The 23,859-nt window shown below is 45.1% G+C and overlaps 1 protein-coding gene and 1 long non-coding RNA gene across 2 annotated transcripts in view; one reads left to right on the top strand and one right to left on the bottom strand.

Annotated features, from left to right (window-relative positions):
- The window catches only part of ERGIC1 (endoplasmic reticulum-golgi intermediate compartment 1), a 55,032-nt gene extending 44,873 nt beyond the window's left edge, over positions 1-10,159 (bottom strand). Inside the window, exon 1 of the mRNA XM_014875942.2 lies at positions 10,026-10,159. Within this exon, the coding sequence (XP_014731428.1) occupies positions 10,026-10,045 (20 nt within the window). The 5' untranslated portion in view covers positions 10,046-10,159. The remainder of the gene's footprint in view (positions 1-10,025) is intronic.
- Positions 10,160-10,169: 10 nt separating this feature from the next.
- Positions 10,170-13,386, top strand: LOC148221947 (uncharacterized). The gene is made up of 2 exons (XR_015806941.1): positions 10,170-10,267; positions 12,146-13,386. It is a non-coding gene; the product is annotated as an uncharacterized LOC148221947 (long non-coding RNA).
- Positions 13,387-23,859: the final 10,473 nt, after the last annotated feature.

Below are 23,859 nucleotides of genomic sequence, written 5' to 3'. Positions count from 1 at the left end.
ATGCATTAATTTTTCTATTTTCATTGAAAAATATTAGTTCAAGATTTAATTCTGAAATCTTTTCTTTAGCTGTTTTTCTTCCCACCCAAAGACAAATGCATGTTCTGACAACTCTGCAAGAACACTTAGCTCCTACAACCTGACACAGACAATAAAATCACTCTTCTCCCAGTCCAACCAAGTAGGTGAAATCTATTTAAATGAATGGGAAAACAATGGTAGGAAGTCAGCAGCAGGGGCAGAAAATAGGAACTACTGACTTTTGAGCCCTTCATTCTGCTAATTCTTTGTTTAGATGACATTTCTATGTTTCCTGTCTGCTGGCAGATGAGAACATGATGTGCAGAGAGCAGCTCAGGACAGCTCTGGCAGAGCCAGGCTGAGATCCCGGGCATGGGATGAGCAGTGGGAGCCAGGAGATCTGAGTTTGTTGTGACTCACTGTGTAATTCCTGTTCCACTCAATTAAACCTTTCTTCTTCAGCTCCTTCATTCTGTACAGCAGCACCTGGCAACATCTGCCCACCTCTCCTCCAGCATGTGGGAACCCAGATGGGAAAACTGCAAATATCTGAAACTAAACCAGCAAAGCTCCAAGTTCTGCCTGAGGGAAGGAATGGCTGGGGTTGTGTTGGGGGGATTTTAGGTTGGGTATTAGGAAAAGGTTCTTTCCCCAGAGGGTCGTGGGGCACTGAGCAAGGCTGCCAGAGCTCCAGAAGAGTTTGGAATGCACAGGATGGGATTGTTGGGGTGTCTGTGCAGGGCCAGGAGCTGGATCGATGACCCTTGTGGGTCCCTTCCAGCTCAGAACATTTTGTGATTCTCTGATTCTTTGAAGGTCTGTACAAGGAAAGCAGCAGGAAGGTGGCTTTAGGAAAACAAACTGGATGTGTTCTAAAGGAGCAGAGCTTAGTTCAGCACCAGGGCTGTGCCTGGAGAGCAGTTTGTGACCAGTCTTGTTGGTTTTGTGAATTGGGACACAAACTTTGAAGCATGTGCAAAGTAAGATAAGCGATCCTGCTAATCGCAGTTTCACACAGAAAATAAACACGGAATACACAAACACCAAAGCCTGGCCCTGAGTGTGAGCTGGAGATGCAAATACACATTCAAAGCCGGACCAATAAGCCGATACTTGTAAATAGCAAGCAGTTATTAACACATTTTATAAGATTAACACCCGCAGATAACACACACATCATTAAGCAATCAGCCAGTCCTCATTTACACACAATTAACACACAATGCAGAACCTGAGCTTCACCGGACAAACTCTCAAAACTTCAGAATTACATCGGGAACTGTTTAATCCTCAATTACTTTGAGCAAGCTGTGATATGAGAAGGACCAGACAGGGAGGTGAGGGGGGCTGATGGAGTTTTAAACCAGTTTATCAAGCAGGTGAAGACTGCAATTTTTCAAATGCTGTATGAGCGACTTCTCACTCACACCAGTTTTCAAAGCAAACAGGATTTTTTTTTTCTGACCTGCTGACTCTCCACACTTACAAACCCAGGAGTGAAATGTAGGAATAAGTTTCCTTGCCAGCCAGCTCCTCCCTCTTAATTCTAGTTCCAAGAACATAATGAAACTAGCAGAGGAAGTGTCTGAAACAAGGAGGAGTACTGAGAACAAGAAAACAAGGTTAGGCCAGGAGGACTGTCATTAATTATATAATGCAGTCTTTGGGTAAGTGGACATTTAGGGAAAGGAGCTGAGAGAACCTGGGAGGCACCAGCCTGAGCACATTATGTCATCTGGTTACTTAGCAGGTACAGGATCTGCATAGGGACAGAAAAACAAACCCATTTATTTCTAGGACAAAACACTTCCAATCCTCACAGAAGCTGCTGAAAAAAAGGCATGAAAATTCATACATTCTGCTCCCACTTAGATTGATTCCTTTCCAAGGAGCCAGTTCTCTTTTTTCCTCCCTTCTGCCTGCTCTGTGGTTCTGTTGTGCTGTCCTGAAGAACACCTTTTTGTCAACCACGTGCCAAATTTGGTGGTTTTATTCTTCCAGTGCATATCAAGCTTGTTCTCTCAGGAGTATATGCAGCGATTGTATTGCTGCAATAAGCCAAAAGTGCAACTATTTTAGGTGACACTGAAGGATGGAAGACAGGAAGCAGTACATCACTTTTTTTTTTTTTTTTCCTTCAGAATAAAATGTGAGGCTCAAACACATTCCAAAGGCAATTAGGAGGAGGAGGAGGAAAGTATAATCTCCAATACTCAAAGGTGGAGTCTTGCCAGCAAGCATTTTATTTCCTTTTAGGCAGTGATGCAGGTGTCAAAATGAAGGATGGAAGAGAAATGTATTTTTAATAAAGCGAGCAAATTACACTCTGCTTCATCAAAACAGGAGAAAAGTGTCACAAAGAAAAAATGTTCAAGTAAGGGGACTGGTATTTAAAGGGATCCAGCCCTTTGCTGGACTGCAAGAGCCATTGTACTCCTGAGTGGGAGCAGCATTTTCTGGAGAGCAGAGAGAATGGGGAAGAGCATTAAACACATATGGCTGCTCCCCAAACGAAGCAGATTGCTCAGATATTTCAATGCCATGAGCTGACTTTAACCCTTCCTGGCCCAGAGCCTTCAGCTCTTCAGAGATTCTTCTTCCTGCAGCTCCCCAGCACATCCCAGCACTTCCATCCTTTGTGATCTCCTTGGTCCTGAACATTTCTTCTTCTCCCAGTGGGACAGCTCAGGGTTCTCAACCTCCTGTCACATTCCCTTCCCACAAACAAACAAAATCTGCAGCAGACACTGAGCAAAATTCAAAGCTGGGCTGCTATTTCCAAGGATTTACCTACACAGAACTAGAGAGAGCTATGGAAAAAAAGTGCCAAAGTCTTCCCCAGGAATCACAAAACACTAAGGCTCTGCTGCTGCCTTGCACTGCTGAACACTTTGAAATAAGATTTGGGAAGAACTATTTTAGCATCAGAAATGTGCAGGTTGTATTTGGGGAAGATGCTTTCTGCTTTAAGTCCCAACTGCACTTGCTCAGCACAAAAATCAGATATTGGTACAAAAGAGCAGGAAGAAAGATAACATCTGGGAATTAAAAAAAAAAAAAAAGGGAGGAGAGAGAGATGTGTGAAGAAAACAACTCCATATTCATAAGGCTTCCCCCAAAAGCACACAGGCCAATCCATACCTACTACAGAGAGAGATTTCTCCATATCAGTAAGAGAAACTCCTATCCTATACAAGGGATTAAAACACATTGTACTTTTCCAGAGTATCAGGAACTCTGCAGTGACCAGCTCAGGTTCTCCCATTTAAATTCCAGTCCAAGAAGACAAGAATTTCTGTACAAGCTTCTACAACTCAGTCCTGTTTTTTATTTCTATGTAAGTGTATTACCTAACAGCAAGTACAACTTTTCTGCATCACCTGGCTTCCAAGTTCCAGGTTTGACACAATTTCCAAGAATTATCTGCATGGATGCCCACTAAAAAAACATAACTAATACAGATTCAAGAGCTGCAACTTGCAGGTTTACCATTGGTTTTTGGTCCAGATATAACCTGTTACAATGGAGTAGCCACATTCAGATTTCAGGGCAGTTGGGTCATGTTTTATTTAGAATGACACAGAATCCAAGCAAGGCTTGAAGACTTCATCTTTATCAGAAAACAAAGTCACATTTATATTACTGTGGTCTACAGAGAAGGACAATTTGGAAGCCAGGTGATCTCCTTTAGGATGTAATTGTTAATAAATACTAATTAATCATGACCTCCTGAAATCCTGTCAGCTGTAATACAGGCCTGCACATTTTAACACAGCATTTTGAAGGCTCTTCTGTTACAAGCCAATCTTTCTGGCTTCTCTGAATTAAACTAAATACATCTCATTTGGAAACATCCTTCAAAAAAAAACAATCAGAAAAGCAAATATCCAAACACACACAATTCAAACAGTGAGTTGCACTGGCCAACTACATCTTGTGTCTGCCATGATTATCACTGAAATACTCAGACATTTCAGCATAAAGAAGATTTACTACTAAAATACTCAGGCATTTCAGTATAAGGAAGATTTTGTAGATTGTGGTTAATTTTTTGGCAGACCAAGTTTTCCATTTCGAGAGCAGCTGGCTCTGCACAGGAATACTTAGACATCACTTCAGGGCCTGTGCTTGGATAGAAGACAAGAAAAACAGATGATTCTCCACTTCTTTGTTCATTGCAAGACTATTCTTTCCTCACCACCTCCACCATTTGAACTGCATGCCTAAAAAATACACCAGCACACTTGAAAATACAAGCTCAACAAGGTGCACAGATCCCAGTGCAGGCTGGTGGCATTGCTTCAGCTCTGTTTACACTGTGATTCAGTCATTTTCACAGCAATGATCTATGATGGCATGAAGGAAGCATCTGTGTCACCAAGGACTGAACAAAGGAGGACAGTTAAAGTTCAGAAGGAACAATGCAAAATTTTCCTACAAAGCCAGACCTTAATATTTCCCTACTTACTCAGGAAAAAAAAAAAAAAAAATCTCCAATCTGATGGTATTTTGAGAGAAATGATGCACTGGGGAGACTTAGAAAGAAATATTTACATACATGCACACCATGTATAATCAGTTATTTGTGGCACAAACATCAATAGACTCTGTCTGTACAGCTCTGCTTGCCCATCTGACTGCTGTGACTGCAGAATAATTTCTCAGGTGCCCTCAAAGGGCTATTGTTGAGCCAAAGTTAGTCATGGCACTGCCTGGCACCCAAACCCACGTTGGCCATTACGTAAGGTGGCAGCAATACCACTTGGAAGGGTTGTTTACCAGGGGCATTGCACAATGTGAACTGGAACAGGCTGGCCAGACGTGGCTGCAGGTGGGGAGATGGAAATGCAGTTTCTGCTGAAATGAGCTCAGTTTGTCACAGCATGGTGCTGAAAAATGCCAAGGTTGTGAGGCTTGGAATCCATGATGCTCGTGGGTTCCTTCCAACAGAGAATATTCTGGGATTTTGTAATTCTATAAATCTGTGACCAGCCAAATCAGAGCTGTGCAATACCCCCAGACATTAATTTACAAAGTGGTGGCTACCAGCTCAATCACATAAATTAATATTTTGGACAAAATCATTGCAACCTTTCTGCTCTTAGCAAAGGGAGTATGTTTGGGTTTAAATTAGACCTAAGAGTTGTGATAGGGAACAGAGAATAGACAGACTAAGCTCACACTTGTGACCTGGCACAGTTGTGAAATCGATTCCTGACCAGATTAATGAGCACAAAGCAGATTTTAGGTGATTTTGAGTCTACAGAGAAAAATCTTTTCCAAACTAAGGACCCCTCAGGCACCTTCTCATTCATTGTGAGCTTAAGGCAAATAACTTGATTTTAGTCTCCAGGCTTCAGAAAAGAAGGACCAAAACTGTCTTTCATGGTCCCCCCATTTTTCTTTTGGTCAGGAATTGATTTCACAACTGTGCCAGGTCACATGTCTGAGCATCAGTCTGTCTATTCACCATCACAACTCCTAGGTCTAATTTAAACCCAAACACACTCCCTTTGCCAAGAGCAGAAAGCTTGGAATATGTCAGCTTTGGTTAAGACTGAACAATTTGATTTCAAAAAAAACCTTCAGGAACTAAAGCAAAGACCTGCCTGTGTCCCAAAACAATAAAAATGATCCATAGGTCTGAATCAGCACACCCACACTAAAATATCATTTATCACAGATGTGCCAAAGAACAGCTGACAGTGGGGGCCTGTCTTACTGTGCAGATGGAAAAAAGAGGTTTTGCCTTCCACTCTAGATCAGCATTTAAATCTAAATCCTTTCTAAGCCTGGCTCCTTTCCCATGACCTCCAAAATCCGGGTACAGCACATTGTTACTTCAGACAGGTTATCACACTGCAAAAAAAAACAAAAAACCAACCAAACCCCAAAACCAAACAAGGAACAATTAAAAAAAAAACCAACCCTCATGAAAACATCACAATGATTAACTGTGGGAAATAAACTCTGAATTTCTCAGTTACACATAAAAATAAAGATTCACAGGTATTTGCCACTCAATGCCAAACACCTGGCCAGGGCACAACGGTCAATTATCCAGAATTAGAACAAAAACTTGATTTCACAGTGGTCTATTTTAGTTTTCCTCAGTGTAACCAACTAAAGTGACCGAGATGGTTCAGAAGTTTCAGTCTCTTACAAACCCACCAGTGACTCTTCCATGCAAATAATCAGGTGCAGAGAAAAGCCACCAGAATTAAGAAAAACCTGCAGCAGTGCTTCTCTCCACCACGTCCACTTCATTGCAAGGGAGTCACTTCATTTTTACACCTGTAATTCTCGTTTTTTTTTATTTGTGTCACTCTCAACCCCTGAGCAGTCTGAAGTCCCAGCAGCAGCTCAGCCTCCTGTTAAAGGGATCACACAACATGTGGGAATTCTGGCAGGCTCACAATCATCACTCAAGATGACCCAGGCTTAGAGTTTTAATCTAATTATGATTTGAACCACCCTCAGAGGCTGCAAGTGTGCAGGTGACACCAGATCTTAAAAGCTCCAAGGGGAAATACCCTTTGAGCTCCAGTGAGAGATCTCAAAATCCCCAATCAAACACATCCAAAGCTGCTCTGCTGACACAAGTCCTAAAAACCAGGAGATGGGCAAGAAGGCAAAAATTTGTCTCTCTCTTTCAGCCAAATGGGTGTTAAAAAAATAGGAAAGAACCAGGCCTTCTGGAAATACAAACTGATTTAGTAGTTCTGTAGGAGGGCTGGTGCCTTGTGACAGGCACTGAACAGACCTGTACTGAAGGCTCCAATCTGGGAGCTGAAAATTTGGTTCTGTACCAACATCACAGCAGGACTGGGGGGGGATTAGTCTGAATGAAATGCTTTGAAAAAATGAAAAGTATTGGGTAAATACTGAGTATTATTAAAACCCTAAAGATACTCGAGACGGAAGAATTATTATTCATGTGAAATTACTGTGAAAATATTGGTTTATTTATGAATTAAATGCGGTTTGTATTATGAAAGGGAACCACTGATTAAGACAAGAAAACAGAAGTCCTACAGAAAAAAAAAAAACTGTACAAAAAAAGTACAGGTAACAAATCAAGCTACTTCCACATCAAACTTTTGATGGAGACAAATTCCAAGAAAGATGTTTAAGCAATTTTGGTTTTTCAATCTAGCTAAGTTTAAGTCAGAGCAAAGAGATTTAGTCCCACGGAAGTAAATGATTTCTTTGACTTTTAGTTGGTGAAGAACAGGGAAGTTTTTGGTCCTGGGCTGTTTTAATTATTTCTCATTTGTGTCTCCATCATGTCCAGATGAGGTTTGGGGAACCTATATTTCTCTTAGAGCTACTTTGTGTGGAAACAGAGCTCAAAGCCTAAATTTCCAGCTGGTTCTGCAGTGTCCCTCTCTACACCTGGTGCCAGTTGTCAACATCCTGCCACCCTAAAATACCAAAAATAAAGCTCTAAGAAAGGGGAGGATACAAGAACAACAAAACCTTGCCTTTCCAGATGTCCTTGGCAGAGCAGCTAAGGACAGAATTCCTTCAGATGCAATATGAAATGTGGGGCCTCCAGAAGAACACAGCACCTTTCCACATAGAATTTTGGGACTCTAGAAGATATGCAGGGGTATTTCTAAAAGTTTCTTAACAATCCAAACCTCTAGTCATACCCAGGCATGGAAAAGACAGAGTACAGTCTGTACCTGCCAAATAGAACATCCAGCTGAAATCTCTGAGAGAAAAACTTTGCCATTTACATGGTGAAAATGTCATTTCTTCATTCAGAAACTTGCTCAAGGTGGTGACCTTATTTCTCCCAGAGCCTTGTATTGCATGTTCTAGAGTTGTCAGGAAGTACCTGTACATTTTTTTTTTTAACATGTGAATCATACTTTACCCACAACAGTAAAGTTTTCCAGCCTCAGCAGATTTTGTTCCACTGCCTGCACTATGAACAAAACCCACAACAGCTAAAAAGGGCTCTAACCTTTGCAAACCTTTTGGTCCTGAACTCTGTGCTTCTAAAACAGGAAAGTGGTTTTGCTGCAAGTGACAATAGTTCCTCTCTACTCTAGATATGAAATTCCTGTTATCAATGGCAGCTTTTGAAAAATTCATCCCTGCAGAAAAGCTGAAGTTCAGTGAGCTTATGTTATTTGAGGAAGAGCTTTGAAGTGTCTATTTCTAATCCTCCACTCTGAATGACAAAGAAGTTATTTGCAACTGTGAAACTTTAAAACGCAGATCTGAACTGATGTCTCTGTTTTTGTAACTCATTAACACAAACCCTGCAATTCAGCTTTTACTGAACTGTCTTTGTTCCATTCCAAAGTGAAGCACTAGTGCTGTCTCTTAAGATGATTATGCTCTTGGTGAGCCAGCGTTTCCACACTCACATTCTGAGACCAAACAGAAATTGCATTTTCAAAGACATCAGAAATAACATTTTCTTTATCTGCTATTACAAAGTGACAGCCACATCCCAGGATCTCTTATTGTTCATGTATTTTATGAGTCTGAAAATGGATGGCAATGGGATTCGCAGCTGGCAGAATGTCTCCAAAGAAGAATTTTTCTATCAGATTTTACACAAAAGCAGAAACGAGGCTCTGGGCCCCGGATCCCACATGATCCAGCAGATGCTGTTTCCAGCTTCAGCAAGTTTTCATTCAGAAGCAACTGCCTCCACGTTCAACAATGCCCCATGGATCACACAAGATCCTGTTAGCCTGTATAAATGAGAGGCCTGGTTTAGAATTACAGTAAAAATATAATGCACAACCTTTTTGGAAGAACTAAAGCACTGTACTATCACCATTTCCCATCTCAAAGGGGTGCACATGTAGGGGTCATGATGATCCTGCATGGAAAGGACTGTAGTTAACTGCATATTCCCCAAAATGCATGTATTTTTTATTGTATTATTTGTGTTGTAGAAAATCTGGATGAGAAAATTCATCTGTTCATCTTCCCCTTGGCATCTCTGAACTTCAAAGGTGCAAATGCTTGGTTCAAGAACAGCTCAAAAAAAAAAAAAGAAAATGAACCCACAGTTGCTATTTTGGCTCCAGTGAAGTCAGAGGGGTCTTTTTCACTTCTGCTTTGGTACCTGACATAGCCCAGGGGATGCACAGAAAGGCCAAATCCTACAACTTGCACCTGCTCAAAATGACAAAACCGAAGGTGGAGGCGTGGATGTTGGTTCCCAGCCATCAGACACGTGGCACAGCTTTGGCACACAGAGCCCTGCTGCAAAGAGTGACCCCTTAAAGATGCTCTGGGAGCTCCATCCTAAGCAGTGACCCCCTAAAGGCACTGTGGGAGCCCCACTGGGATCTCCTAAGGCTACTGTGGGAACCCCAATGTAAGGAATGATGCCCTAAAGCTACCATGGAAGCTCCAATGTAAGGAATGATGCCCTAAAGCCACTGTGGGAACCCCAATGTAAGGAATGATGCCCTAAAGCTGCAGTGTGAACCTCACTGTAAGGAATGATGCCCTAAAGCTACCATGGAAGCTCCACTGTAAGGAATGATGCCCTAAAGCCATTGTGGGAACCCCACTGTAAGGAATGATGCCTAAAGCTGCCATGGGAGCTCCACCATGACCTTCTAAATGTGCTGCAAGAGCCCCAGCACACAAAGTGACCCCTTCACAAAGAGTGAGACCCCAGACACCTGCAGGAGGAGCAGCAGCCCAGCACCTCCACCCCAACATCTTCATCCATCATCCCCAAAAAATCCCGCTGCTCCCTGCATCCTGCCCAGGCAACCCAAAGTGCACACACCCCCCTTCGGCTTGCTGGAAGGGCATTTCCCTTTCCCTGTGCACATTCCATCCATCCATCCATCCATCCATCCATCCATCCATCCATCCATCCATCCATCCATCCATCCATCCATCATCCACCCGCCCATCCCACGCGCACCCGCGGGCGGGCAGCGGCGCGGGGCTGTGGCGGCTGCTCCCGGTCCCCGCGGGGGCGGGCGGGCTCTGTCGCGACTCTGGGCGACACTCACCTCCTGAAGTCAAAGGGCATGGTGGTGGCGGTGGCGGTGGCGGTGGCGGTGGCGGCGGGCGGGCTGCGGGCGCCCCCGGCCCCCGGCTGTGGCCTCGCTGCCGGCGGCTGCAGGGCCAGGAAGTGACGGCCCCGGCCCCGGCCCCGGCGCCGCGCAGCCCCAGCCCATTGGGCGGCCGGGCCGGCCGGGGCTTCCGCCGCCGGGTTACGGGAGGGACACGGAGCTCGGGGATCCGGGATGCGGTGAGGGATGAGGGGTGAGGGGTGAGGGGTGAGGGGTGTGGGGTGTGGGGTGGAGGCCTCAGGGCCTCCCGCGGTTTGCGGGTTCCGCTCGGTGCTCGCTCGGCCCCGCGGCTCTCAGGGCGCTGGCTGGCGGCACGAGAATTGTTCCGGTTGGGATCGCGGAGTTGTTTCGGTTGGGAGAGAGCTCTGGGATTATCCAGGCCAAGGTGTGCCCCATCCCAATGTTGTAGCCAGCCCAGAGCTCTGAGTGCCACCTCCAGCCTTTCTTTGGACACCTCCAGGGATGGGGATCCAAACCTCCCCGGGTACCTCCAGGGATGGGGATCCAAACTTCCCTGGGCAGCTCCAGGGGTGGGGATCCAAACCTCCCGAGCATCTCCAGGGATGGGGATCCAAACTTCTCTGGGCACCTCCAGCGATGGGGTCCCAAACTTCTCGGGCAGTTCCAATCCCTGAGCACCCTTTCCATGGAGAAATTCCTGCTGCTGTCTACCCTGAGCTCTCCTGGCCCAGCCTGAGGCTGTTCCATCTCTTCCTGTCCCCGTTTCCTGGAGCAGATCCCAAATCTCCCTTGGCTGTCCCGTCCTGTCAGGGAGTTGTGCAGAGCAAGAAATTCCCTCCTGAGCCTCCTTTTCTCCAGGCTGAGCCCTTTTCCAGCTCCCTCAGCCCCTCCTGGGTCTCCAGACCGGAGCATGGAGGTGTTTCAGGCTTTGTCCGGCTTTTTGCACTCTCAGCATCCCAAAATCACTGGCGAGTGTCAGTGTCACAGCACGGGCCGGGGGAAAGGCTCACAGCTCCGAGTGCCACAAAGGATGGAAGAACACCCACCCCTCCATCCTTGTGCACACTTTGAGTTTAGCTTAGGTATTGGAAAAAAAAATCTTCCCTGTGAGGGTGGGGATGCCCTGGCACACATTTCCCAAAGAACCTGTGGCTGCCCCTGGATCCCTGGCAGTGCCCAAGGCCAGGTTGGATGGAGCTCTGAGCAGCCTGGGACAGTGGAAGGTGTCCCTGCACATGGCAGGGGTGGCACTGGATGATCTTTAAGCTCCTTTCCAACCCAAACCATTCCACGATTCTCTGATAAGTTCCTTTAGGGCCAGCTCAGCGCTTTCACCTGCTCTTGGAAATCTCTCTCTCTCTTTTTTTTTTTTTTTTTTTTTTTTTTTGTAATTAAGACAAGGGATTAAAGTTAGACAAAGCTCCCCATTTGTTAGATGAGGCATTTCCCCAGTCTTTCCATTTTGCCTGCATGCCTTTTTCTGGCTGCATCCCTGTCAGGGTCAGTGCAGTGCACGAGGCTAATCCTGTCCTGCTCCATGCAGCATCCCCATAATTCTGTCACCAGCTAACAGATCCCTCAGGGATGTTTTGCTGCAGGCAGTGTGAATGCTGCTGTGTTCAGAATCAATGCAGTGCAGGTTAGACTGCACTGCAGGAATAAAATACAACTATTCTTGCCTTTAAATCTAAAAGCAGGGCAAGAGAAAGAGCGAAATGACAGCAGTCTGAGTGTGCAATATATTGCATTTCTAATTTATTCTGTACCTTTCTTCCTCCTGCTGTCATCATTTCTTTACTTAGACATGCACATATTTCCATTTTTTTTCCTTTCACATAGAAACTAGGCCCATACCTGGTTAAAAAAAAAACGAAATCCAGATTGAAACAAGCAGGGGAAAACTACTGAAGAGTCAGAGCTGTTAATCAATACCATTTTCATTCAAGGAAAGGGATAATAATTCATGCTGGGAATATAAAAAACTAAACTGGAGTAGTCCCAAGTATGAGGTAACATGGCATTATCCCCCAGAAGCCCCCAGGGAATAATTAAAAATACCTAATTGCTTTTTTGTTTTGTTTTGTTTTTCATCTCAGACACCTAAACTATCCGACTGCATTGTGCGAGCATATTCAGCAGATTGCTAACAGATCAGCCACGAAATCCTGCTGCACTTTGCATTGTGCTCCAAAACTGAGCAACGCAGTGAAATTAATGAGACAATTCTCATCTCTCACGAGGTCAAGTGATTGCACAGGCATAGCCAGGGGGGACGATCGTAGTGGAAAAAACCAAAACAAACAGTGCCTGTCGAGGTGGTTACACAACCAAGTGCTCCTGGCAAGGCCCCCACATCATTAGCTGTTATTAACTGTCTTGTGCAGAGGCATCAGCTCTCTCAGGAGCCAAGAGAGTGCTGAAGGGTTTACAAAAGCTCTTCACTTGTACAGGAGATAAATCTGGAGGTGGCCTTGGAGAGTTCTTCTCCTGCAGGCTCGAGTCTCACGAACAGGCAGAGCTCACATTGTGGGGATTGTATTTTCCACGAAAAGGTCAAACTGGAGAAAGCAGTGGGCTCAGAGCAGCTTTGCAGTTGGGTCCAGCTCGCTCACATCCTTGCCAAGGGAAGAAGAAGTTAATGCCCTGAGATAAGACCCTCGTCACAATATTGTTTAATTACATAAGGCTTTTATCGAGCTGCAGATAAGAACAGGAATTTGTCCCCAGTCCAGCTGGGTGCGGCAGCTGAGCTCATGGTGTGTGTTAGAACGGGAACCAAAAGCAAGAGGTTTATTGGAGGTGGCTGTCCCACCATTAGAACTGGAATGAGCAAACTGATCCTGACAGCTGATGGAAAATTTAACTTTCTTTTCCATGGGGTCAATAAACCAACCTTTTCCTGCTAACAGTAGGATTAAAACTATCATTTCTCTTCAAGTTGTATTGGGAATGTTCATTGAGCCAAACTGCTACTCTGAAACCAGTAAACCCATATTTTCAGACCTCTTTAACAACCAAGGAACCGAAGCAGGAGGATGAATTGACTCACCTAAGACTACATAGTAAGATCAGCTTCAGTTCTAAATTAGCAAACAAATCCCTTCAGTCCTAATGCGTGTTCATGATTCCTCTTGCAAAAAAGAGCATTTTCCTCATTCCAGATCACTTTCTTACAGATAAATCAGATCATGGATGAGTCTATCTGAATGCCTGACTAATGCCTCACAGCAAAAAAAATGGTACCTCCTTCCTATTAAAAAAATAGTGGCTAAAAAAGTGCTTTATTTGAATCATCTTCTTGGTTATTTATTTAATAAATTTGTTTATGCAGGTAAAATGATTCATGTCCAGGTTTCTGGGATATTCTTCATCTCCACTTGATACGCTATTTTAAAGTTTTGACTTCACATTAATAAAGATAATTTATAGGGTTGATATTAATCCTTGATAATTCAGCCTTGAGGAGACTGAGGGGAGGTCTCCTGGAACTTCCTCTCGAGGGCCAGCTCCGATCTCTGCTCCCTGTGACAGGGACAGCACCCAGGGAAGGGCTGGAGCTGTGTCAGGGAGGGTTAGGATGGATTTTGGGAAAGGTTTTTCTCCCAGAGGGTGCTGGGCACTGCCCAGGCTCCCCAGGGAATGCCAGAGCTCCAGGAGAGCTTGGACACCTCTCCAGGGATGCCCAGGGTGGGATTTTGGGGGGTTTATGCAGGGCCAGGAACTGGACTTGGGCCATGATTCTATGAATTTTACTTAACCTCAATTTTGTAATCTCAAAGTTTTCTCTTTGCCAGAAAAGTGTAACCTCAATCCTTACCTGTTCAGCACAGTGATCTAACATCCTGTAACCCTCATAGATACGATTTCCCTTTTTGTTCTCTTTGTGATTCCTTACACACGGCTGAGTTTTATTTTAGCCCCTGGCTCCTGCCACAGCTCTTGCATTGCTGTGGGAGCTGTGACTGGGTCATGAGCAGCGTTGTTTGCCAAAGGTAAAGCTGGGTACACACACTCATCCCTTGGGTCAATTAGCTCTGTTCATCGATGGGGAATGCACAGTGACTCTTAGGAAGGTGCAGTGCTTATTCACCTCTACCCCTTCTGCTGCAGAGGTGTGTAAAAACACAACCAAAAGCCGAGCCGTGGTTTTTGTTTGGGATGTTGTGTGGCAGGGCCCACCCCAGGCCATTTCCCCCGATGCTTTTATTCACATTTTGGTGTGGCGGGGTGGGCTGGGAATCGGAGTGAGCGCATTGCTCTGCAGGGCGTGTGCCCCCGATTATGTGTTGTGTTTCTGCAGGGTGTGTCCCGGAGCCCTGAGCACAACTGCCGTTCAGGAAAAGGAAAAAACATTGCAGAGAATGAAGAGGGGGGAAAAAAAAATGTTATAAAGCGTTTTCAAAATATAAATAACAGCGTGTGAGGAAATCTTGCTGAAGGAACAGGATGCGCGTGGAGGTGAAGAATTCAAATACAAGTGCTGTGCTAAGTATAATCAGTAATGAAAGTTCAGCCCTTCCTCCTAGGATTTGGGTAAGCTACGTGTTGGCAGTACTTCCCAAATTCCAGGGAACAAAAAGCAAGCTTTAAATGTTGTCTTGAAGTCTTGTTGCAGTGTAGTTTGTTTATCATTACCAGGTATGTAATGCTGTCCATCTATTTTTGTGAGATTGGATTTAAAATAAACAGTAGAATAAATGAGTATCTACTGAATTTACTGTGTAAGTTCCTTCTTTATTGAATAGCTAAGCTTTTTCCTTAAGAAGACATAACAACCACCTCTCTTCTTTCTGCTCAATAGGCAGAAGAAATAATCTGATTATTTTTCAGTCACAGGGATGGGTAGAGCTGATGTGTATGAGTGTAGAGAAGGGGGTTTGTGCAGTCTCACGGTCTCTCCCTTGTCCTGGGACAGTGGGCAAATGCTAAGGGGAATCTGCCACTCTTAAAGCCCCCTAAAAAATTTACCCTGCTTTTAATACAAACTGCCTGTGTTTTTCTGGCATGTTTTGGTGCCAGGAATTTACTATGGGAAAGTCGCAGCGAGCAGAAATGAGTTTTTTGTACTTTATTTCTTTTTCCACTGTGGAAATGAACACCACAAGGAAGTTGCAGCCCCTATCCCAGGCTTACCTCATGCTTTGTACAGCACACCTGAGTGTTCAGTGGAGTTCAGGAGGCTGCAAACACCTGACCAAAGGTCATGGCCAAAGAGAAATGCAAGTTAACATTTAACTAGGGTGAAATCCTGGATAGAGGACTTTGAACTCTAAGAGGGCTGGATCTCAAGGAGGTTTGGGATTAGCAGCAGAGGAGAGTTGAGGGTTGGAACCTGATTCTTAAAGGTGTAATGCTCTCTAGTGAGTTAAATGCTTTAAATTCCCTTTACACTGGAGAGGAATAGCCCAGGACCAGGACTTGAAGGATTTGAGTGCCTGTACAGTGATGGTGAGATTCCTACATCAGCCAGTGGGAAATCCTCGAGAGAAGGGGACATCTGAATACTTCCCTGTGAAACTCATACAGGCCACAAAGTGTTTGCTTCTGGGCTTAGCTAACACATTTGGCATCGACACCTAAATTAGTCTTGTCAGTGAAAATATGCCTGGGAGATGAGCCTTAAACATTGCTTTAAATGCTCACCCAGTGCTGGAGAGCCCTTCCCTGGAAGATGGGTCTGGGCCTTTGAACAGAGTGCTGGGAGAAACTTCAGGGCCTGAAGGGAAGGGTGAAAAATGTGCTCTGAAGGGTGAGCCAGTGTGTAAGCAAAAGTGCAGAATTTCTGGTGTTGAATTAGGGCTTTTACCTCGGGAACAGTGAGTGTGCTTGGATATGGGAGAAGGGGTCCCTGACTCACTGATGTTAAATCCCTATAAGCACTCCTGAGACCTCATTACTGCTGGCTACATCACGCCTGGGAAATCAAGTCCTGAAGGTCTTCCTGACCAAAGCCTCACCTGATTTTTGGAGAAGAGGCAGGGAGGGAATGGAGCCCACCAGAGCAGGGGGGCACGAAAAGGCGCCAGACCTCTCGGCGCCTCGGGGAGCATTCCCCAGGAGCTGTGGGCACTTAGAGCATCTGACGTAGCCCAGGAGGGCAGGCTGAGCTGGCCTGGGTTGCTCTCACCAGCACAGGCGCCAGCAGTCTGCAGGAGTTGCACTTTGGTGCCTGAGTGCTGTTTTGGATCTCTCCCAGAGCTGCTGCACGGGCAGGATCTCCGTGGGCACTCAGCAGGGATGGGGATGCTGTGCCCGCATCCACAATGATGAAACTCTCTGAATGGGTGCCTTCTTCTCACATGTGAGCTGTGGAAGAGCTCGGGTACCCAAGTGCAAGGTCAGGTCTGTGTCCAGCTCTCCCAATACATGGAAAGCAGCTTTTTCCATCAGAGTATGGGAGGATTCAGCAGCACCAGGCCATCACAGGCAGCAAACAAGTGAACCCACACAACTTGGCAAGGAGGAATTTCTCAAACGAGGCTCTGGAAGTTTCCTTGGAAGGCTTGCCAAGCCCTGCTACTGCAGCTTAGTGGGTTCTCTCCCATCCTCTGACCCTCTGGAGCCAACCCTGTGCGTGAGATGTTGAGCTGCATTTCCCTGACTTGCTTTTGGCATATCCTCTGTGCTGCCTTATCAGCGTTCTCAGTGATTTCCTCTAGATATTGTGGAGCTGAGTAAGCCCAATGGGATATTAGTGACAAGAAATACATACCTTTTTTTTTAAATATTTTTCGTAGCAAGGATATGGATTTTTAATTGCTGCCTCTGCTGCAAATGAGACTTGTGTTTTCCTTGTTCTCACTCAGTCTCTTGGCACTGCTGTGGTGGTCAGTGGTTTGGGGAGGTTTTGTCAGTGCTAAAGAATCTGTTGCAGAAATCAGGGCGTGGCCAAAGAAAAATATTTTATAAAGATGTTTTATTAACCCTCTAATGAATTAAGGCAGAAATCATTGTCTCTGGCCTTGTTTCATCTGCAGGGACACCTCCCACTGCCCCAGGCTGCTCCAAGCCCCAATGTCCAACCTGGCCTTGGACACTTTCAGGGATCCAGGGGCAGCCACAGCTGCTCTGGGCACCCTGTGCCAGCCCTGCCCACCCTCCCAGGGAACAATTCCTGCCCAATATCCCATCTAACCCTGCTCTCTTTCAGTTTGAAGCCATTCTCCCTTGTCACTCCACACCCTTATAAACAGCATCTGGCCTCAGATTTGCAGTGGGGTTAGTTTTGGTGGGCAATTCCAGATGCCTTGAGATCCAATCCAGCATCCATCCTTGGGGCCAGCTCCAGTAATCACCACTTGGCCAAAAAGAGACTCCAAACTGCTGATTGTTGGCTTGAGATGATGGTGAGGAAAGTGCTCTAAGACACAGAGCATGCAAGGTGGCATGGAAGGATATGAATGAGTGGAGAGAGAAACTTCTGGAGAAGGAAATGCCCAGAAGAAGAGAACTGGGAACAAACAGACCACACATGTAGGCAGGAATTTGGAGGTGAGGATAAATTTAGCTTAAGGCAGAAGCTAAGAGGAAATGAATTTGAGAGAGCTGGATGGTCAGAAATGAAGTGAAAGGTTCCTTTCCAATGACAGTGCAAAATCAGAAATCACTAAACCAAAGCAACAAATAAACCGTTCCAGAAAACTCCTCCAGCCTTTAGAGGAAGCAGGCCCAGCATTCTCCAGACTTCTCCCTGGCCAAAGAACTCTCCTTTCACCCTGTCTCTGCTGAGGCCACTTCATGGTTTCTTGCTCAAGCTTCTCACAGGAGAAAGAACCAAATCCTGTCCTCACACTGGGATGATAAGCCTGCAGTGGAGTTAGCCAGGATTTATTTTAATTGGACTTTTTCGCTTTTTTCCTGGCACTTTAAAGTTTATGAACGGAAAGGATCAGTCTGACTCAGAGACTGGGCTGCTTCCAAACATTAATCTTAGCTGCCATATGCTAATGCAGCTTGGCTCTGGTGCATCCTATGGTGTAAATATGTCTGTACCTACAATCTCTGGTGTCAGAGGCCACTAAAGGGAACATGTCATTCTTTTGGGCAGATTGTGATTGCCTGACATGCAATCTGCAGGCATTGGATGAGGTTCTGGGAGGAAGAAGGTCTAGGAAACATCCATATCATGTTCTCTCGAAGTTCCTGTTTTATCATTCTGCAATACTGATTGCCAAAGTTATGATGCCCAGGGAAATTCTTTGGCCTGTGCTGGCTCTGAAATCTGTACACAGATTTTGGTTATCCCAGTTCTGAGCTGTAGGCAATAACAATATTGGAATATTGGGTTGGGTTCAGTGGTACAATATTCAGCCCCTTCTGTTTTGGTTGGCTTCGTGGTGTAGATATAACAAACATGTAAAAATGACTGTCCTGCTCATCATGACTTTTCCAGCACTGAAACATGAGCCTCTCATCCTTTGTGTTTCATTTTCTTCCATTCTTCATCTCAAATGTTTCCATTCTACTGATTTCAAATTTCATTCACTGTTTGAGGGCGTACACTGAAAAGTGTTTGGTATTTCCCTGCCCCTTCCTCATCTTCTTACTCACACACTCACTCACTCCCTTCCCTGAAATCATCGTGGGAACAACCATATTTAAAAAAAAAAAAACAAACCAAAAAAAAAAAAAAAAAAAAAAACAAAGAGAATTTTCCAATTCTACTTCTTTCAATGGAATTTCCCTGATGTCCTTTTTCCATATCAGTGGATGTTTTTTTGCTGCTGACAGTGGTGTGAACAGCGTCAGGAAGAAGAAAACTTCGTTACAGAGCAGTCACTGAGGCCAACATTAGCCTAATGAAACTGATTTTCCTAGATTCCCTCTCAATCTTATGTGCAGGAAAAGGTCTCCTCCAGCCCTAAGTCAGAGCAGTAACCTCATTCCTGCAGGACACACAGATTAACTCCTTAAGCCTAAAACTGAAAAGCTTAAGGAGGTTGAAATCCACTCTTGTTCGGGGGAGTCACAGCAGACAAATACCCAATCCCAAAGTTGTAGGCTTGTTGCTGACATGGACAAGGATGTTCTCAGTCGAGTAACCACTGGTTTATGGTGCAGGACGACATCTCTCAGCCCTCTTCCAATTTTCTGAGCAGTCCTGAGCAGGGACTGAGGGAAGGATGGGAAATGATGTAAATCATGATGTGAATTCACACAAGACCTTTTTCCAGGAGGACAGAGATTGGATGGATGCTTGGTGGACACCAAGCTACAGCCAGCAAAGCCTTGCAGATGAGGTGTAGGACATGAAGCAGGAGAAGCTCAGCTTTCCCACACTGCGGGGAAATTTCCTGGGCACTTTTTTACATTTTGCTATTTCCCCACTCTCTGCAAGAGCCTGGACGTTGGGGACACGGGAGTGACGAGGACACAGCGTCCCCTCGCCATCAGGAGCCTCGTCACAGTGACAAGGCACAGATGAGTCATGGCTGGAGCTGCTTCATGTAAATCAGGAACCTCTGGTGTTCCCCTCGTGCCCGTGGGGCCACGTAAAGTTCACTTAAGTGACGTGTTCCCATGTCCCCACCGAGGCAGGGCAGGGAAATGGGGTAAGGTGGCCGTGGCTCCCCCAGAAAGGGCAATCATTGGTCAAAAAGGGTGGCAAAGCTGAAAGTGAACCCCTGGAAGGGAAGGTTCCTTCCCAGCAGCAGTGCCTGGAGAAAAAAAAAAAAAAATTCTGTTGCATTTTGCTGTTAATTGCAAAAGTGATTGAGCCACTGATGGTAAATGCTGTGGGGGAGCCAGAGAAGGGGGAAGTAAAGAATTTCGGCAGAGAGTTCTCTCGCTGTGAAATCAGTCCGTTTTAGTAAGATTTATGGGTCATCTGTGACACAGCTGAGAAACGGACTGAGGAATAAATGAGGGAAGGTCCTGCTGCGGTCCCTGTCCTGGTGGCCTTGTGTGGGCAGCACATCCCAGGCACCAGCACCGAGGGGAGCAGTGAAAAAGCAGCGCAGTGCAATCGTGGCTGTCCAAAACCACAGACAATATTATCATCTCAGGTGGAGGGCCAAACTCCCTGACTCAGCCCCACAAAAAGCACGCTGAAGTTGACTGAAGGCAATGGAATTAATCTGAGGGAGAATTCCAGCCTCCAGAAACGCTGTGCTCCTTGGCCGTGTGGTTCCAAGGGTGCTGTGACTCATGTGGCCACTGCACTGCTGCAGGTGACTCCAGGCAGCCAAGAGGTGTGAGAAAGCTTGAAAGGCTTTCTCTTGCAATTAGTTGTGTTGTTTCAAATCAGAAGGAAGATTTAATTGACTCCAGTGGGAGTTTTGCTTGAGTAAGGACTTAGGAGCTGAAGTGAGAGATGATAAATAAAATGTATCTTGCAAGTGCAGTGCTCACAGAAGTGAGTCCCTTCATTTGCTCTGAGAGAGATGCAAGAAACTTCCTTTAAATAATTTCAAGCCCATATCACCTTTCTTTTGTCAGTATTCAACACATTTCCTCTTATATATGATTGTTCCTTTATCTGTAGATGTTATCTGTCACACTCTACAAAAATTTTCTCATCTCTTACAGCCATCCAAATTTGATAATGCTCAGTACATTTAATTACCTCTCTTTCATTTTCCCCCTTAGTCGATTCAGACACCTGCCTCTTTTAACCCTACCCTTGTTAGCATTGCACCCATGTATGCTTTGACTCCCAGAGAGATCTGCAGTAAATTTCCCAGGCAGGTGATGGATTGATGCAACTCTCATTCCTCACTGAATTTAAAGGTCAGTCTTATAATGCTGAGAGGTTCTCCATGAGCTGAGTCCTTCATGTGTTTTTGCTCTTTTCATTACCTGTTCCCCACTCTGTCCCACAGTGTAATGGCTGATAATTGAGCTCTTTTCAATGGTGTGGCTCCTGCTCCATTGAAGGCAGGAGTTTTTTCTCAGCAGAAAGCTGACTCATAAGGATGCTGCCTTCTATCCTTAGGAAAAGTGAGTCACTAATGGATTTTTCATTATACATTCAAGTAGCATGGACTGAAATTTTGTTCTACCAGTCTCATCTTGAGGTAGTGTTTGGAAGCCTTTTAGATTTGGTATTTTAGTTATGTCTCAGTGAGGCTCTTGAGATACAAAAGATGCTTACAAGGAGCTGGTTTGTATCATCTGCTGTGAGTATTCCCATTTACCTCAGCAGTGCCATGGTTTCACTCTGTGTGCTGTGTCCTTCCTTAGCTAAAATCCCATAAAACCCTTTTACACCTGCATCAACAAGTTCAGCATCTGTTTTCAACAGACATAAAGAGCTGAGAGTTGGTTTTCAAAGCTGTACAAAAGCTGAGAAGGCAGAGGCATAACTGAAATGATATTAATCCCATTGCCTCTATTGCATTAATAGAAATAGTCCATTTGTTCAGGCAGTAATAATTTGGTTTTCCTTCAGACAAGCAGTGAATATTCACCACTTCACTATGGCCCACGACAGAAAGTTAAATATTATTGTTTCTATTTTATAAAAAAGGGAATTAAATTTAGGGGGAGATTAAGCTGTGATAGGGAGGCAATGGGATTATTGTGGATGGAACCCAGGACTCCTGCATGGCTTTTCTCCCAAATGTAACATTATTTTGCATGAAAGATTTTGCTGTATTTACAGTCATTGCTGTTTAACTTTGAGTGATGTCCATGTGAAGGAGATCTGGGAGAATCTGAGTAGATTTGCCATTCACCAGCTTTTTCCTGTCCACGTTGCATTCTGTTAAACTCCCTTTGCAGAGGGCTTTGAGGGGGATGTCTGAATCTCTGTGCTGCTGGCTGCAGCTGTTATTTAAGGCTGTGTGATGAGGCTGCAGAAGGGATGCTGTTGGCTGGCTGCTTTGTTCTCCATTGCACAGAAGTGGCTGTGCTTCGATGACAAGTTTGTAAATCACAGGTAGTTCCGTTCTCACACCACCCAGCAACCTCACAATCTCTCTGTCAGCTTCCTGAGGGCCTTGGGAAGCTATAATCTGCGATAAAAATGGGAGCTGGAATGTTAGGTGGATATCAAAGCTGAAAAGTTGGGGCTGGCTGACCTTTTCATTTTGAGCAAATGCACTCATTTCCTTTGCGCTGCTTCGCTGTTTCCTCCTGGAGCTCGGCATAATAGGAAATCCTCCAGGATTGTTCTCCTTCATCAGTGGCTCCATTGTGCCAGCTTCTGTTCCTTTCAGGAGCAGTTTTTCCTCGTGGAGCATCACTCTCTGTGCTCTCAGGCATCCACAAACTCAGGCAGGTTTCAGCTGAGAGCACACCAGGGGCAGTGGGTGCTAAATTCAGTGAGCTGTCAGAATAAGGAAACAGCCCTCTGATTTTCAGTTCAGAAAAAAAAAAACCAACAACAACAAACCCTCACTGGATTTTACAGTGACATTTCCCAGTGCTTGTGATTAGGCTTAGATGAATAATGGAAATGAGTGGTTCGTAAATTTAGATTTCACTTCATTTCCATACGTGGGGGGATGTCATTTGTTGTCATGTCACTGCTAGTATTTGCATAGTCATCTGGCAATTATAAAGCAGGCATATGAATCTTTAGGACAAATAACTTCACCAGAAATATATTCTGGAATGCCTGGTAATTATGACTAGCACATCATTTTTCATTTTCTTTTTTATTTCTCTTTGTCATCCAGTCAAGAATTTCCATGCTGTGGCTGTACAGCCCAAACTGCAGATGGTGCAGCATTCGTGTACACACATCTTTCTCAAAATTAGGCAAGTATTTGGAAATAAAAGATGTACTGACAATCACCAAAAACTGTTTGGGAAATAAAAGCAAGGCTGAAGTTGCCAAAAAAGATGATTTGTGTTGGTAACCTCGGCTTTGTAAAGCACAACATAAACAAAAACAGTGGCAAGTCAGTTCTCAGGAAGAGCTGAGGCTTCACCAAGTCTTATCTTCTGTTTCCTGTTGCAGCACAGAGGTGTTGACATCATGTTCCTGCACATGCAACATCCAAAAAAAGTTCAGGGTTCATCATTCTGGTTTTGGCACAAATAAAACAACTTTTGCTTGTTGCTACTGACTTTCTGCTGTCCTGCTTTTCCTCCATTGGAGTTGGTGTCTGAGGGGAGCCAGGCAGCCTCTGCAGGTGTTTCACAGCTCACTCAGTTTTTTTGGTCTCTTATGGCTTTTTTATGCAGCTTGCAATAAAACCCAGCAGTGTTCAGGGGGCTTTGGGCAGTGTGTGACCCGTTCCTTAGGCACAAAGTCCCGTGGGAAGGACTTGTGTGGCAGCGTGGTTGACAAAAACAGTGTAAACGCCAGGACAGCCCTTCATGCATTTCCACTGGGGTCAAATCTCCAGGGAAATGAGGTTAGGGATGGTGATGGTGATGATAACAGCAAATAATGCACGCTCCCCTCGGATCTTGGCTGCCTATCAAGACAGACTTCCTGATGAGGAGATGCATCTGTCTGTCTGCAGTCCCTTCCAGGTACCTGCAAGGCACCATTTTTTTGCAATTACAAAGGACTGCAGATGAGAACATGCCCCATAAGAAGCAATCCAGCAGCGTTTGTCCCAGACTCCTGACTCTCATTTCCATAATCGTTCTCATCTCAACTCCTCAGACATTAGCAAGCCAAATCTCAGAACAGCTCTGTCAAGAACACTGGTGGCAGTGGCAGCCCAGGACCTTTAAAACCAAAAGGTTTTTCCTTTTGCTGCTCGTTCTGTGCCTTGTTTGCATGGGGATGGGATGAGGGGGGCACAGGGAGGAGATGGGGGTCAGTGAGTGGATCTGGTTGCCTCCACTCTGCCACAGCACTTTGCCAAGGGCTCCTCCGTGGAGTTTGCAGGAATCACCTGCCCCAGCCGTG

The sequence above is a fragment of the Sturnus vulgaris genome, chromosome 15 (assembly GCF_052056855.1).
Source record: "Sturnus vulgaris isolate bStuVul1 chromosome 15, bStuVul1.hap1, whole genome shotgun sequence".
NCBI classification, from domain to species: domain Eukaryota; kingdom Metazoa; phylum Chordata; class Aves; order Passeriformes; family Sturnidae; genus Sturnus; species Sturnus vulgaris.
This window is presented reverse-complemented; position numbering and strand designations above follow the sequence as displayed.